This window comes from Dipodomys merriami, unplaced genomic scaffold (genome assembly GCF_024711535.1).
Source record: "Dipodomys merriami isolate MVZ:Mamm:240054 unplaced genomic scaffold, mDipMer1.0.p SCAF_148, whole genome shotgun sequence".
NCBI classification, from domain to species: domain Eukaryota; kingdom Metazoa; phylum Chordata; class Mammalia; order Rodentia; family Heteromyidae; genus Dipodomys; species Dipodomys merriami.
This window is the reverse complement of record NW_027202804.1, coordinates 2285628-2303484: the sequence shown is the minus strand read 5'-3', so window position 1 is coordinate 2303484 and position 17857 is coordinate 2285628. Positions and strand designations below refer to the sequence as shown.

The 17857-nt window shown below is 39.3% G+C and overlaps 1 protein-coding gene across 1 annotated transcript in view; it reads left to right on the top strand.

Moving 5' to 3' along the window:
* LOC138826693 (contactin-associated protein-like 4) overlaps positions 1 to 17183 on the top strand; it is a 231888-nt gene extending 214705 nt beyond the window's left edge. Inside the window, exons 22-24 of the mRNA XM_070021932.1 lie at positions 7565 to 7783; positions 9060 to 9131; positions 14313 to 17183. Of these exons, the coding sequence (XP_069878033.1) occupies positions 7565 to 7783; positions 9060 to 9131; positions 14313 to 14506 (485 nt within the window). The 3' untranslated portion in view covers positions 14507 to 17183. The remainder of the gene's footprint in view (positions 1 to 7564; positions 7784 to 9059; positions 9132 to 14312) is intronic.
* The last annotated feature ends 674 nt before the right edge of the window (positions 17184 to 17857 follow it).

Below are 17857 nucleotides of genomic sequence, written 5' to 3'. Positions count from 1 at the left end.
TCTCTGTGGGTTGGCCAAGCATATTTCCCTGACAATGGTATCCCACACCTCGATTTCACTCGGCAGTCAAGCGTGATGAGATGCAGAACTCTGCTGACACCTCAAAAAAAATGCCTGTGATAAAAGCAAAAGTCATCTCAGAAAAAGTGTATTTTCAGGTGACAAACCTAGACAGCCTGATTAAGGCAATGGCAAAGCCAAAATCATTACTAAAATAGAGCTAGGGGTTATCTATGCCCTTAATTGTTATGATGTTTAACACAAAGCTACACTAGGAACACATTAAATAAGTAAAGCCATGATGAGGTGTTTCTGCTAATAGATTAGTAAGTTGATTAAACAATGGGCAAGGATGGGAAGGAGAGAGGAAGATATAATTGTGGAGAGGGCACGGCCCAGCCAGAAGGTACTGGATGGTTCTGACAGATAATCCTAGCATCTGTCAGTATAAGAACAGACACATTTAGATTCTAACAGTGTTGAAATGTATGTGTGTGCGCGTGCGCGCATGTGTGTGTGTGTGTGTGCACGCGTGTGCGCATGTGCACACGTGTGTGTGCTCACTAATAGTAGGGCTTGGACTCAGGGTCTTGTCTCTTGCTTTCCTTTCTTGTTCAAGTCTGGTACTCAAGTCTGGTACTCTACCACTTGACTCACACCTCCATGTCTGAGTTTTTACAGGATTAGAGGTAAGAGACTCAGGGATTTTTCTGTCCTAGCTGACTTAATGCCATGATTTTCAGATCTCAGTCTTTGGAGTAGTTAAGATGACAGGCATGAGCTACTAGCTCCCTGGTTCTGTGTATTCTTAGCACCATTTAATAATGTGAACTACAAATGATCTCCCCTTGCTTCGTCTCTGCTATGTATGTCAATGGTGATTGGAGTGAAATATTGTTGTCAAAGTCCAAACTCATCTGTAGAATTGAGTATTGGAGGATGGACTGAAAGCAATCGCTTTTATTTTCCCATTTCTCATAAAGAGGCAGGCAGCCTGAGATCATTTCTTTATTAAATAAGTTGTTTACAACCTGCCTAAGTTCCAGTGTCAAAGTGAATGATTCATCCATCAGTCCCATTAAATAAAACATTTATGAGGAAGATTATATAAAAAGAGATTTCCCTAAGACACCATTAATCAAAGGAGGTATTTGGGTATAGATTGTGTTGCTAGTTTATTAAGCCTTTTATTGGGTTGCAACTATATTTCATGAAAAACAAATCTCAATTAAGATAATTATATTATCTAAAAGCTTCGTGGACCCTTCCAATAGGAAAATGTGTTCATGCTCCAATATAATTTAACCCATTGTAAGAATTTCTAAAGTATCATCATTAAAAACCAAATGAAAGTCAGGTGCTGGTAGCTCACGCCTATAATCCTAGCAATTCAAGAAGCTGAGATATAGGGATTACAGTTCAAAGTCAGCCCAGGTAGAAAAGTGTGTGAGACTCTTACCTCTAACTACAAAAACAAGCTGGAAGTAGAGCTGTAGCTTAAGTGGTAGATCACCAGCTTTGACTGGTGATCCAGGGTCCAGGCCCTGAGTTCAAGCTCTAGGACTGGCACACCCACAAAAAAGTTCAAGTTCATGATCAGTATTACTTCTGATGTCAACTATGCAATGGCCGGTGAACAGTGACAATCGGAATTGGTGTAGTCCATAGCTAGGGGTGAGAAAAGCCAGGGTGTATCAAACACCCCAGGTTGTTAGTTCTCCACCACTCATGGGCTGTCTCTCTTCCATTTGCCTCTGAGATCCCATACTTGTTGTAATAGGAATTCCCGAGGTCTGTCCGTGGGCTGGTTTTTATGTTGGCAGAGCTTTCTCAGATCTCTGGACATTAGTTTTGGTATATTGGAAGGCAATGAGGCAGGGGGATCGTTTGTTTCTTCTGAGATAACAGAGCAGGAGTTACACTGGGACTTGTGCCTTGGAGATTTAGCAGATGGAAATGAACTAACCATGTGGTCTGAGAAAAGGGCGGTGCTTGCTCAGTCTCCCCAGGACAGCTGGAGGAGCCATCTTTAACCTCAAGGAGATTATAAGGAAAAGCTGCTTCCAAAAGCCAAGGGATCCTCCTCATAAAATTCAATTTCTTAAAGACATTTTGATTTTGTAAATACCTTGTCAAATTATACTTCAGCTGAGACTTTTTTTTTCCTGAAAGCAAAAAAGAAAGTATAGGTTGCCTTGACATTACTACCCATAAATAACTTCTGTATTAATTAGGGTTTACAGATTATATCTCCGAGACATTAGATTTGGCAGTGAAATAACCTTTCATAATAAACTTTTCTTTTTATCTGCATGGCATTTATTTTCTGCTTTGCTGGCTTTCATTTTTTTTCTCTCCTCACTAATTCTTTTTCTGTTGAGGGCTTGGTGTAATTGTCTAGCTTGGTAAGCATTCATTGCTTGGTTTTCTCCCTGGCTGCTTCTTTGATTCATTGTGCCGCTTTTGTGGTTAGCTTTCTTCATCTTTATCTCAGTGGATTGAAGATACTGAGATCCCTTGTAAAGATGGCCCCCTTCTCACTGGTCTGACATTACAGCCAGGCATATTTGTTTTCTGAGTTTCGCTCTTGTTAATTGTGGTGGCTTCTGAGAGCCCTAGGAAATGTTGTAAAGTACTTCTTGTAATTGTTCCTACATTTACTGTCATATCTTCCCAGGCACACCCCCTTCTTTGTAATAGAAAGACACTCGATCAAATTCTAATTTCTCAGTACTCCATTTTTCTTGTAGAGCTTTTGTTAAATGGGCTTTTCTTTACACAGGCAGAAGTTATTCCCTTTCTTGGCATATGCAATGGAAACTTATTTTTTTAATGGACAAGAACACCCCAAAATCACAGTCTATTAGGAATTTTTATGATCAGAAACATAAGAAATACTATTGCCTTATCATACTTCAGTGAAGCAGAGGACAATTCTTTCCCTTGCTTTCTTTTTTCTAGCTTTTTTACACCAGGTTAACATTTCAGGAATCATATAATAGGAAAGATGGCTGGGCCCTGGTGGCTTCTGCCTATATTCCTGGCAACTCATGAGGCTGAGATCTGAGGATCACAGTTCAAAGCCCGCAGGGACAGCAGTGTCCCCGAGACTCTTATCTACAATTAACTAACAAAAATCTAGAAGTAGACTTTTGACTTAAGCGGTAGAGCACCAGACTTAAGCATCAAAGTAAACAAGAGTCCAAGTCCCAGTTCTGGCACAAAAGAGAAAACTAAGCAAGATAAGTATTTTGGGTTGTTAGTTTTATAGCATAATTGTCAAAGCAGATGCACGATGCGTGTATTTCTAAGGCTTGAGTTACATAGCAGCAACTTCGGGGGTAAAGCTATTCACTCTTTTTCTGTTTTATTTTCTCAAAAGTGGATTCTTAAAAGGATTAAAACTGCTTAAAAGGATTCAACATCAACGGAAGGGGAGAGAGAAACCAAACAATCAGAATGATTCCTTAACCACAATAAAACTATTCGAGGAGACAGAAAATGCCACATAGGACTCTTAACAAGGGTCATTTAAGAACATAATAAAGCAAAAAAAAATATGAGTGGTTTTTAGTTGAGAAAAAAATCAACTAAAAAATCAACTGGAAAGAATAATCTTTATTGATTCTTGATTTTGTCATCTGGAGGAAGCAATCAATGAAAAAACCTTTGGCTTATGCAGAAATCAATCATACAAGGATAGACACCAAAAGAGAAAAATCTAATCATTTGGGTAATAATAATAATATCCAGTATGAGAAACTAATGGACAAAAAGGGACAAAATAATGGACAAAGGGACACAGAAGATAAAGTTGAAACAAAAGTTGCCTGCACAACCTATGAAAAATTTCCAAGCTAAAATACTTTGTGTGTGAATTCATAGGGCTCGCCATGTCCCTGGAAGATGATGGAGAAAAACACGAGATAAAAATAAAACAAGAAAGGAAAAAAAATAAGAATATGACAAATATTAAAACAGAAAAGAAGAAGAAATAACAGAGCCAACAAAGTGCAGCAGTAATATTCATGCAGTATTAAGAAGAAACAGGTCCATTGAACCAAGGAATCCTTAAAATAAACACAAAAGAGAACCCAATCCATCAAGATAACTTCCTCTTTCTCACACACTCCATCACAGTGGCCAATCTACTTTTCTTTGCCCCACAGCATTATCGCTGTTCAAAATTCTCATTTGCTTTCTGTTTCTATGTTTATTATCTGTCCTCTCCGCTCAAATGCAAGATGTGAGATTTGTAGGAAATCCAGTTCCTGTATTCTTCTCCCTGGAAACACTAGCATTCATACAAAAGGCAAAATGCCTTCCATTGGTAAATGTGAGGTTTTTAAAAGAATGTGCTTTGTATCAGATTTCCATCAAGAAAATGAATTTTGGCTATTTACATTTATTTTTCTGACTCGAAGATATGATTATTTAAAAAAGCTTGTCGAATTTTTATTCATCATCTTAATCTTCTTGTAGAAGAAATGGGAAGAAACACTGCTCTGATTAGGGTGCTATTAAAATGTATTTACTTTTACAAATGACATCAACACAAAACCTCCCAAAGCAACAATGCTATTTTTCCTAAGCTACATGTAGTTTTGAATTTATAGCTTGACTTTCTTATCCAGGAAGAATGGCTGCAGCACCCACTTCAGATTCCTAAATCCACGCATGCTCCAGGGTCTTATGTAGACTGGTGTAGAATTGAGAACCTGTAAATATTACCAGATGTTTGAAATCATCTCTAAATTATCATGACACTCAAAAAATGCAGATATGATGCAAATAATGGTTATCCTATAGTGTTCCGAGAACAATAATAAGGAAAAGTCTTTATATACTTAGTATGGATGCCATTTTTTAAAAAATGTGTTTGATCCAAGGGTGGCTGGATCTGTTGAAGGGTAAGCCATGGCTCTTGGAGGACTGAGCAGACATCCACTCATGATTCACGACTCATCTGGTCCTAACTCACCCATTCAGGATTCATCCATTCATCACTGAGTCACAGAGAGATGGCTATGAGGGTAGGCTCAGTGGTCCTTTGGTTCTTTGCCCGTAGATGAAGTGCTTCACCCTATACTGGAAGTGTAGAGTCAGCTATCTGCTTCAGGACCTCATGATGTTCTGTGTGAACCAGAGTGTTATCTCTCAACGTTGCCTCTGTGTGGAGAGATATAAGAATCCTATGGGGAGGGTGTTCTATGTGTGTCAGACCCTCTGAATTTGAAAACCTGCATTCCACTTTCCTGCTAATGAATTAGCAATACATGCCTGGATATTAAAGTCCTTTCTTTTCTTTCTTTATTTTAAGAAAAAAAAGATCCATTAAGTCTTTCCATGGCTAGTGTGGAGATCTCTTGGGTTAATGCACACATGCTTCTAAGTATAGATAATTAAGAATGATACAATGAACTTTCTGGAAGTGATTAAAGGGCACAACAGAAAAATGATGCCGTCTCTTTAATCTTTTGTTTTCTTTCATAGAGATGGACTCTCCTGATATTAAATGACTAATCAGTATTTCTCAGCATTAGGTATAAATTATGAACGAAAATGGAGCCAACAGAAAGTATTCTTCAAAATGATCTTTACAGCTTGTAGGGAGAGGGAATTGGGGGGGGGGTGAGAAAATGAAGGAGGGGGCTGGGAAAGTGGCTCGGTGGTAGAGTGCTTGCCTTGCATGCATGAGGCCCTGGGTTCAATTCACCAGCACCACATAAGCAAAAAGAAAAACAAAATCCGGAAGTGGTGCTGTGGCTCAAGTGGTAGAGTGGTAGCCTTGAGCTGAAGAACTGAGGGACAATGCCCATGCCCAGAGTTCAGGCCCCACAACCGGACCCCAAAAAAAAAAAAAGAAAAAGAAAATGAAGGAGGGGATACCACCGTTCAAAAAGAAATATACCCATGACCTTACTTACGTAACTGTAACCCCTCTGTACATCACCCTTACAAAATTTTTTTCAAAGAAGAAGAAACTGTTCTTCAAACACCTAGAACAGCAGGCTTGGAGCTGAGGAGTTAAGATATTTAATATTACCTTTAAAAAAGACCTTGAAACTCACTTCCCCAATAAAAGCTAAAATTAAAAGAAAAGTTAAAATGACACAGCAGAAGATGTAAGTGCAGAGAAGGAAAGACTCTGTGAGCCATCGAAGTTGCTTCTGAACGAAAGGACCTTGTGACTTTTGTCTTCAACTGGATGAGGCCCAGCACCAAATGCCAACGCCCTGTGTGACCCCTGGCAAATCATTAAAATTCTGAACCTAAGTCTCACACATCGATGTGGCTGGAATGTGATACTCGTCTAGTGCCTACTGCAACATTCAAATAGGAACATGCACATTCCTCACAACAGTGCCCAGTAGAAATATGCACTCCATGAATATTTAATACCTATGTTGCTGTTGTTGTTTTAAAGAGACAAGAAGTAAAATTTGCCAGTGCTCACCCATTGGCGATGTAAGAAAAACTAGTCAGACTATTTCATGATTATTTTGGGTGCATGATAGGCTGATAGTATTTGTACCTTAAAAAGCTCTGCAATGCAGTCATTGTATTCAAGGTATGCTATGTAGAGAATCAACTGTGTAATGTGTGGGTAGACACAGGAGGAGAAAGCGGGGGGCATGAAGGGCTGACCCAGAAGCATTGCACTCATAAGCTGATTTACAGAATTGTAACCCCTTTATACTTAATAATAGTAATAAAAAACCCTCTACAATAAATTCCCTTTATTTCGATTTTAGGCTTGCTAGACAACTGCTATATAGGTTAGAGTCTTAGCTGTCGAATTATACATTAGTATGTGGGCATTTAAAACAGTCCAAAATGAACTAAATTGTTGTTAACAGGAGCAGGAGTTATCTACCTAAAGTAGCACAAACATTTTTGAATGAATCAGCTGTAATTGAAACAAAGAGAATATTCAATGGGCTATGACAGTTTTCAGTGCTGAACCTGAGCAATGAATGACCTTGCACTATGACCTGTGGCACCAGCAGCCTGGCAGGCTTGGGTTGCATCTTAAAGTACCAGAAAGCTTTCAGCCAGGCCAAAGTTTCAGGTCCAGCAATTGACCAGGGAACTGTAGAGAGTCATTTTCCCTCCCATGTATCTTCAGTTATTTTCATGGCTTATCTCTCAAGAAAAAAGGAAGAAAGAAACACACACACACACACACACACACACACACACACACACACACACACACACACGCCAGTTGAGCATGATTTCTACCTCTAGGACATATCTCATGATACTATTGCTTACAAACCAGCTCACAAATATATTTTAATGGTCTGTTTTTAAAATGAAAATGTCCCCTTCCACTCATACCCTCCCTTATTCTTGCTGAGGGCATATTAACAGAGTTGGTTCTCTCTCTCTTCAGTAGCAATACTTGCTAACGATGTTCATGAGCTTGGGATATTTCAACGTGAAGACTGACTGGATCTCTTCTGTTGACAAAGACAAGAAGTCCTGTTGCTCTGGGTTTACCGTGACTGGATTTCCCACACATCACTCTTACTAACATGGCGTTTCTTTGGGTTTACAGAACACAGTGGTATGGACCAGGACACAGCACTGGCTGCGGCCCAAGGCTTCACCGGCTGCCTCTCGGCGGTGCGGTTTGGCCACGTAGCTCCTCTGAAGGCTGCTCTGCACCCCAGCCACCCGGCCCCCGTCACCATCACAGGACACGTGACCGAGTCCAGCTGTGTGGCCCAAGCCGGCACAGATGCCACCTCCAGGGAAAGAACACATTCATTTACAGGTGACTACAGAGGGTACCTCCACCACACACCCAGTCACCAACACAGGCTCCCCACTAGACCTGGGCAAGATGCTTTTTATTGTGATGCTACTCCATTCAGGAGATGGTTTCTGAACATTGGTTTTCATGTTCAGGTGTCTTTCTCCTTTCTTTGCCAGAGTTGTATCGTTTCCATTGCAGTTGCTATTGCTTAAAGAGAAAATGACAGAGACCCTGTATTCATCTTTATCCTTCTATTTGTGTGTGTGTGTGTGTGTGTGTGTGTGTGTGTGTGTGTGTGTGTGTTGTTATTGCCAGTCCTGGGGCTTGAACTCAGGGCCTGAGCATGGTCCTTGAACCTCTTTGTAATCAAGGCTAGTACTCTACCACTTTGAGCCACACATCTACTTCCAGATTTTGAGTGGTTAATTGGAGATAAGAGTCTCATGGACTTTTCTGCCCAGGCTGGTTTTGAACCTTGATCCTCAGGTCTTAGCCTCCTGAGTAGGTAGGATGACAGGTGTGAACCACCAGTGCCTTCTATTTTTGTTTAAAACATTTATCTTTTGTTGTTGTTGTTGTTGGGAGACCAAGATTCAAACTCGGTACCTGACACTTTGCCCTTTGGCTGATGCTCTACTAACTGAGCCATGCCTCCAACCCCAGAGTTGGTTATTTCTTTTCTTTTCTTTTTTGTGCTTTTGTTTAAAACATTATGAATCTTTTTTGTCCTTCCTACCCCGTCCCTCTCTTCCTTCTTTTTGTACCTCAGGAATCTTCCTGTTCTTCCTCCTGCTCTTCCTCTTCTTCTTCCTCTTCTTCCTTCTATTCTTCCTCCACATGCTCTTACCCTCCCCTATCTCTCTTCCTCCTCCTTCTCTTCCTTCTCCTTCCTAACTCTCCATTTCCTTCTCCTCCTCCTTTTTCTCCTCCTTTTATTTCTTGTCTTGAGGGTTGAACTCAGGACCTCTTGCTCCACCATTTAACCATATTCTTTTTTTGGGGGGGGGGGCGTCTGGTCATGGGGCCTGAACTCTGGGCCTGGGTTCTGTCCCTCAACTCTTCAGCTCAAGGCTAGCACTCTACACTTGAGCCACAGCGCCACTTCTGGCTTTTTTCTTTTTGCTTATGTGGTGCTGAGGAATCGAACCCAGGGCCTCAGGCATGCAAGGCTAGCGCTCTACCACTTGAGCCACCTTCCCAGCCCCATTTGAACCACATTCTTAGTGAGTTTTTAAAACTTTCTTCTCTTTATTTGTCTATATCATCCTTGACCCCTTTCATACTTTAATTGCAGATCATTCTGGAACACTGGATGACAGAGAACCTCTCACTAATGCCATCAAAAGTGACTCTGCTGTCATTGGAGGTAATGGGAAGCAGGAGAGGGCCAATGATCAACCTTTATTATCATTACTAATAATGGTGAAGGGCTAAGACGTAGCTCATTGGCACAGTACTTGCCCAGCAGGTGCAAAGCTCCACGTTTGATACCCAGTACCATAAGAAAAACCCTAATAATGATGAAGACTCAGGCTCATAAAATGATAAAGAATCCATATACACACCAAGTGCCAGACCACTGAATTGAGAGGGCAAAGGGGCCTTTTACTATTGGGGCTAGATTGTTTCATGGAATCTTCCAGAATTCTTTCTTGGCTTCCTTGGAAACCTGCAGTAGAGTTATTGACAATTTTTCTAAAGCATCACACTCAAAAAATAGTTGCAATACGATAATAACAAATAGTATTTAGCCCCAAAATGGCCAACTGTAAACCCAAGGGAACACTGAATATATCCGAGGAAATGTTATTTTTTTTCTGGTTTCTTCGGCATATCAGTGTTCATGTAAAAAGCAAGGCAAATCTCCAGTTAAGATTAGAAGTATATGTTGTATTGATACATATTAAAGTTGGATATTTGCAAGGTTTCGCTACTCCAGTCAATGAACATGATACTTTTAAGCATATTTTTAATCAAATATAAAGTGAATAGCTTAAATGTTTCATTGCAGTTTTAAGTGTATTTATTTATTTTGTGGCTGTGAAGGTACTGGGGCTCAGACTCAGGCTCTAGGCACTGTCCCTGAGCTTTTTCAGTCAAGGCTGATGCTTTTCCACTTGAGTCATAGTTCTACTCTGGATTTTTGGTGACTAATAGGAGATAAATCTCATAGACATTCCTGTCCTGATTGGTTTTGAACTGCAATCTTCAGATCTCAGTCTCCTGAGTAGCTGGGATTACAGGCATGAGCCTCTGGTGCCTAGCCACAACAACTTAAAAAGTAATCTCCCTGATAATGTGATAGCATCTTCTCTGAGGTATAATTTATTCAAAACCAACTCCAGAAATAACCCATTTTTTCTTCCTGATTAATGTTCTTAAGATGCTATTAATCAGATTACTGAAATGTTAAGTGGCTTAGCTTTTCTCCACACTCTGAATATGATATGGACACATCACAGTAAATAATTATTTCATCATATTAAAGTGGCTTTTCACATACGTGAAAATTTTTATATTGGATCTAAGGGAACTAAGTTATATATTCCTACTTATCTAGACATGAACTTTCTTCATGGAGTTACAATTTTATTTAAACTATGAGTAGTCCTGGTGAAAACTTTGTGCTCATTTTTCTTTCTGTACCTTTTATTCTCCTCAATCCCAAAGTGTAAATTGAAGATACATGAAATAGAATTTCCATTTGGTCATCTGACAAAAAATATTTTAAAAAATCAAGCATAAAAATCTGTGATTTAATGTTCTATGGTAAGAGCATGCTTAAAGCTATAGGATTCACAATTTACTCAGCATTTTCAGCTAAGATTCCTAGTCAAACACAGTCTCATCAGTGTTGATACTACGCGTTCAGCTAGTATGGGTCTAGGGGTGTTAGATATTGAGGTAATGAAAATAGAGAATATTGTAGAGACAAAATAATTTCATCTTTAGGTGTCTATTGTTGCTCTGTGCAAAGGTCATTTCCAAGATGAAGAGAGTTAAATATGGTATCAGACGGGCTGAAAAGTCATTCTATTATTATTTTAGAACAAAGTAGATTACGTTCACCTGTGAACTACTCCCTCAGCGCGCATGCGTGGAAAGGAGACAGGCAGTTTGGAGCACATGCCCTTGGGGACCTCCCCGGCTTCCATTCGACCAGTGCTATCTGCTTTTGATCTTTGCGGGAGCAGAAGCAGCTGGCAAAGGCCATCTAAATTCAGAAGGCCTCATCTGGACCAGGTGTAATTTTTCTGCTAAATCACACTGGATGATCCTCGTGTGTGTTCCTCCATCTGGTCGACCTGGGTTAGAACGTTGCCTGTTGTCTAGTTCCTTATAAATTGCACCCCGTCTGTAGCCACAATGAATCCATTTAAGCATTTTACAAACTGGTTAATGTCCCTGTGCTCTCAATGTTCCACGATCTATTTCTTTGCCTTATGATAAGTAAGGAGGTTAAGGGAGAGTTGATTTAATAAGACGTTTCAAAGGGATGATGCAGATCTTCCAGAATGTTTGGGACCAGGCTACCCAGATATAGATAGAGAGCTGGAGATAGGAGAGGGAAAAAAAGCATTATTGTTTCTTCATAAGGAACTATTTGCAAAAATGCTGTGATTGCAGCATTGTAGAGTAGCTATTCATATTTCACTTAGAATATTTTATTATTTTGTACTTTCATATTTGTGGTCCAAAAGCTGAGGTCAATGTCTTTCCTGAGCACAACAGATTATGATAAAGAAACACATCCAACTTAAAAGGGATAAATCACATATAGTCAGCAGACAAGTTGAGAGACTGCCTTTAATTTCTTTTCTTTTCTTTTCTTTTCTTTTCTTTTTTTTTTTTTGGTCAGTCATGGGGCTTGAACTCAGGTTCTGGGTGCTCTTCCTGATCTTTGTGCTCAAGGCTAGCACTCTACCTCTTTGAGCTACAACTCCACTTCTGGTTTTCTGATGGTTAATTAAGGATAAGCTTTTCCTACCTGGGCTAGCTTTGAACCTCAACCCTCAGATATCAGCCACCTGAATAGCAAGGATTATAGACACGAGCCACTGGTGCCCGGCCTGTCCCTGATTTTTTTTTTAACTGTATGAATGCTCTATCTGCTAATATTGGTGACTAATGACAACACTGACATATCATCTGCTTCAGCATTTACTGACTGGTAAGAACCTTAAATTTTTAACTTGATTGGATTTCATTATAGTCACATACATTTATTTAATTAAATATTTTTTTTAGTGATACTAGAGTTTGAACTCTGACCTTTGCCCTTGCTGGGCATGCATTTTATCTCCGAGCCATGCTTTCAGGTGCTGAGTCTGCTTTATGTAAGAGTGGAGTCTTAGTAACACTCCACATTACGATTTTCATAGTACCTATTTTTGTTAAGAGGCCCTCTACTCATTCATCAAAGTGTTTTTAGACGTGAGGGAATTCTCACACTCCCGGTGCCAGACAGAAACTTGCCAAATTCTATTTTTATTGAACAACTAGAATTTTAGCATTGGTAACATCTGCTGCTAGTTGTGTTTTTCCCCCTTGAAGAGACAGATTTGCTTCATTCATCTTAGAAAATACTCGGCAAGGTCCTCACATCAGAATGACTATACTTTCCCTGGTCCTTTTTCCACATAAATGAGACACTAAAAACATCATGAAGTTCATGACTCCAGTATTCACACAGTACTGGCCCCAGGGTCGGCAACTTCCCTCAGAATGTACCAGAAGTGCTTTACGTGTATTTTCCACTTCAGCGCATAAAACGTTGAAAAAGAATTGTAGTCAAGGGCAAGATTTAGTAACATGAGTAAGTTTTCCTACTTAATCAAGGACACCCTCAAATGAAGCTGGATTTTACCTGGCAGTGTGCTTACTTCTCTGTATGAACTCAAAGAAGAAAATTACAATTTGTAACAGTCCTTGTCTTCATTTGTGCTAAGAGCTAGGAATTTCACCTTGATTTGTTTTATACCATCATTGGAAGTTTAAAGGATGATGATTTTGTTGTTGTTGTTGTCTGTTGTGGGCCTTGAACTCAGGGCCTGAGAGCTGTCCCTGAGCTCTTTTGCTCAAAGCTAGTGCCCTTCTACTTTGAGCCACAGCTCCAGTTCTAGTTTTTGAGTGGTTAATTGGTGATAAGAGTCCCACAGGGACTTTTCTGCCTGGGCTGGCTTTGAACCATGATCTTCATATCTCAACCTCTTGAATGGCTAGGATTACAGGTGTGAGCCACAGGCTTCTGGCTCATGATATCAAGTTTTACCCTTTGACTCTCCTCCTAAAGTCCCAGGTTTGGCAGAAGCTTGTCAATCATACCTGAGGATCATTCATCGCCAAGAATAACCATATGCTGAGGATACCTTTAAGTGAGGCTAAGAATCCTAGTGCTTGAAACTTTTGTTTGTAAACCTGAAGTTTCAAAAACCAGTTCTCCTCATATGGGAGCAGTTTGTGTGTGTGTATATATACATATACATATACATATATAATGTATATATATTCTATTAGAGTTATTCAATGACATGATCCATTCAACAGCTGATGAGGAGAATGATGAAGAGATATTGTTGATCAAGATGCAATGCTCATAAATTGACCTGTTGAAACTCCCTCCTTTTTTTTGCTAGTCCTGGGGCTTGAACTCAGGACCTTGGTGACCTTGAAACGTTTTGGCCTCAAGGCTAGCACTCTACTATTAGAACCATAACACCACGTCTGGCTTTTTCTGAGTAGTTTATTGCCTTTTACTGCCCGGGCTGGCTTGGAACCATAATCCTCAGATCTTAGCCTCCTGAGTAGCTAGGATTACAGGCAGGAGCCACTGCTGCCTGGCTTTTCTGTGGAAGCCTTTTTGTGTAACTAAAGACAATAATAAAAAGAAAATAAATTTAATTTAAATGGTTCAACATTTAATCATAAACACATCATCTATTAATTGTTTTGAGATATTAATATATTTTATAATTTAAAAATAATGAAAACTTCTCTATGAAGTAGTCTTAGAGATCTTCAGGTCATATTTGGTGTTATACATGAACTCATTAAATAGACCAAAGAGACTCAGCACTGGGAGCTCACACCTGTAATCCTAGCTATCCAGGAGACTGAAATCTGAGATTTGCAGTTCAAAGTCAACCCAAGGAGAAAAGTCTATGACATTCAGTTAACTAGCAAAAAGCCAGAAGTGGAGCTGTGGCTCAAGTGGTAGAGGGCCAGCTTTGAGTGAAAACGCTATGCAAGATCTCGAGGCCTTGATTTTAAGCCCTGTTACCGGCACAGTCAATCAACGGATGGATCAATCAGTAGCATAGATGGTGCATGCAGAATAAGCAGACGTTGACAGATTCCAGAAGAAACTCAATGCATTCTGTTATTTCTTGAATGAGAAGTGCTTGAAGTTGTCCTGTTTAGAATTTCTATGCTGCAGAGGCTTGATTGAAGTGGAAAATAATTTTCTAAGCACTGCTGAAGCCATGCAGTCAACACGGCTTGCATCTCACCGGAGGTTCTGACTTTGTGTCTCTTCTCTCTCATCTAGGTTTGATAGCTGTCGTGATCTTTATCTTGCTCTGCATCACTGCCATAGCCATTCGAATTTATCAGCAGAAAAGGTTATACAAAAGAAATGAGACAAAAAGGTCAGAAAACGTAGACAGTGCCCAGGCTGTTTTGAAAAGTGAGCTTAATATACAAAATACAGTCAATGAAAATCAGAAAGAGTACTTCTTCTGAATGACAGCTCATATCCGAGTCCAAATGAGGACAGTTGATTTTAATAGCCAGGGGACCTCAATGGACAAGAACTGTTCTTATGCTGAATGTTCAGGCAATGGATTTTTTCCCCCAACACACGTCCAGGCTTGGGATGGCTCTGAGAGTCTTCATCCAGTGACATACTTCCCACTGCAATCATTCTGTGTCACTACGGAACTAGAGATTGTTCTTCATTTACAACTCTGATCTCTAACAAGGTTCACTGAATGACTGACCGCACTGAAAACTGTAGCCTTTGTGTCCACGGTGTAAAACCTAAATGTCGTTAGAGGTAAGAAATCGAAATTGGACTATAATGACCTGGCTTTCTTTGAGAACATATTCTGTGTTTGCTTTAGTCTTCTCATGGTGTTGCTCATAAACCTGGAAATGCTTGTAAGATCCTGTTTGGCTGGTGTTTGCATCCTAATGGCCAAGAGTATATAAAGCCCTTTTGCCTTTCTCTGTATTCCATTCAATACACCAATCATCTGGGGAAAAATGTTTTGTTGTCTTTGGCTTGTGTATATCGCTCTTTCTCTGTTTGACTCTTCCTAATGGTTTTGAACACATTTGGTTTTGAGTGTCTGGCTTTGACTCTGAATATGAGATTTATATGTAACCAAACCAAACCAACCAAACCCCAGACAGTACAGAGGGTTTTTAAAATCAGTATGTGATGTCTTACCTTTCCAGAGTTTTCTGTTTAATTTGTTATCATTGCTTGATGGTGGCAATAGTTAAAATCCCAAACAATACCAATTTCCCAAAGACTATAAATTGTTTTCAATTAAACCTGTTGATACAAAAAATTCTTCACACAGCAAAGGCATTCTTTTTAATGACAACAATAATACCTCAAAGGAAGCATACTTCTGAGAATATTTTCCCCGAACTTTTAAGTCATTTTTTTTTTGCTAGGATATTATTTCTGTTTTTCTAAAGTTTATCATCAATTTTCCTTTGATCTCCCATGATTATATTCCATGGACCATCTTCTTATAGATTAGCAGAAAAGAGACAAATTCAAGTGTAAGCTTTTCATCCCCTATTTTAACATACAACTCCCTTTAGGCATGAATTTTGATGTTCACCAACCTCCAGTATATATTCTTTGAAATAAGAAAAAACCATACCCCAATTTCTGAACAACTAGTAGAGTAAGTAAAAGATGTGCACTCTAAGGGAAGTAAGCCTATTATAAGATCTGTACCAAATCTATCATTCTAGTCCCTAGGATGGTAATAATAGTTTTTGAAAAAATACCCAAATCTATATGTCACTAACAAGTCCTGTCTAATTGGAGAATATTTAGGTACTAGGAGATCAAAGAATTATCAGTATCTTTACGGAACTCTTACAATGATTATTATTGAGGCCATGTAAACAGGATACTTACATGGAACTATCTTTGAGCTTCTGTAAGCCAAATGAAATAATAAAGGCACTTTAGTACCCATATTCATTGCCTTCAAGTGCCTCCCAAGCACAAATTATATTTCTTGATTTATGTGTGCCAGGAAGCTTGGAAATAATGTAAAATCAGCATCGCTATCATCTTATTCCCTGTCTCTCCTTGCTGACTCTTCTTTAAAACCTGCCTGTCTATATCCATATTGATGTCTCTGTAAATGCTCGACTAAATGTTAAAGGACCCAAATGAACAGTTGATAAAAGACCTATGTTGGTAAATGGCCTTCAGATAAAAATTTATATATATATATATATATATATATATATATACATACATACATATGTATATATGTCAGACAACCTGTGGTGGCGAGAGAAGGATTTAACATAGAAGTGATAATATTTGATGTTAAAAAATGCAACAGTCATCACAGCTGTGAATCTTTCACAAGTATTTGTTTTAGTTCGTGGTGGTATTGCTCTGTTTATAACTGGAATGTGGCCGGGTGCACAGATGGAGAAGTTGCACAGCCTTGTGTTTGCACTGCCCGAGACAGCAGTGTCCAGCTGTCCCAATGCATTGACACATGACTCTGATTTCCCAGTTTGTTATCCGCTCCTTCCTTTGTTTCTTAATAAAATGGCGCTTTGAAATAAAATGCAAACTATATTTTCAGAGATGTTGTATACAAGTTTAAAATTAGGGAGTCATACAAGATTTCTTTTTCTTAAAATAGTGGGGGAAAAGATGTGCAGATGTTTGCCTTCTTTATTGTGATTGTGTATGTGTACGCACACTTGAGTTTGTGTGTTAAAACTATTAGATAGACTTAGTGATGGTCGTGAACCATGAACCAATATTGTAGTAATGTGTTTTTCCTCTGAATTGGAAGGGAAAAAATAGAAAGTAGAAAAATGTTTACTAGTTGTAACAAGTAAAGTGGAGTTACAGTAGATTTAAAGTTTTGGCCAGAAAACAAGGTTTTGGCTGCCAGCATTTGTGGAAAGATTTCTATATATTTAAATTGATTAGCGTGCTTTTGTTCTTCTCCAGAAAGCTTAAGCACATGAACACTACCTGCGAACTGCAGAGATGTGATGGGGAAAAATAATGCAGCCTTCTCAGGTTTAAAACCAGAAATCTCAGAAGTGGCGCTTAGCTCAAGTGGTAGAGCGCTCGCCTTGAGCTGAAGAGCTAAGGGACAACGCCCAGGCCCAGAGTTCAAGCCCCACGACCGACAAAAAAAAAAAAAAAAAAAAACAACCCAGAAATCTCGTTTTGTGATTTTTCAAATGAAAACAATGCATAATTAACATTCTCATTTTAAGGAGAGCAAAATTTCCAGGTGTCATTAAATTGAAAGGTAGCCAGACACAAATAGAGCTCAGCCAGGATGGTACTGAGAGCTTGCTTATGTGGTCAGATCAGAGCCATCTTTGAGGAATGGCATTTTAATTCCTAAGACTCCTCCTCCTGAAATAACCCTTATGCACCCTAGAAAACAGCTTCTTGGTAAGATCCATTCCCAAAGTTTTGTTCTTTAAAGTGTGTTTAATATGTCCTTAAGTTAAAAAAAAAGTAAAAAGCTACTCATCAGCCACCACCAAGGAGAAGTCAGTCATTTAAAATTATCTTTCATGAGATGGCATCATCTTTCAAAATGGTGGCATTCCTAACAGCATTCCTAGGGGAAGAGAAGAACACTGCTATGGGGCTTGATGCTCAGTTTTACTGAGGAAAGTGTCCTGAGGGCACTATCTCAGTGTGCATGGTGTGACCCTGTGGTGGTGTTGATCATAGTGTGCCCAAGATCTAGAATTTTGTCCGTTATTGAGTGGTGTAGGAAAACACTGAGAAACCTTGCCAGTCTCCTTGTCCAAAATGATCTATAGTTCTAGATCTTATCCATGATCTCT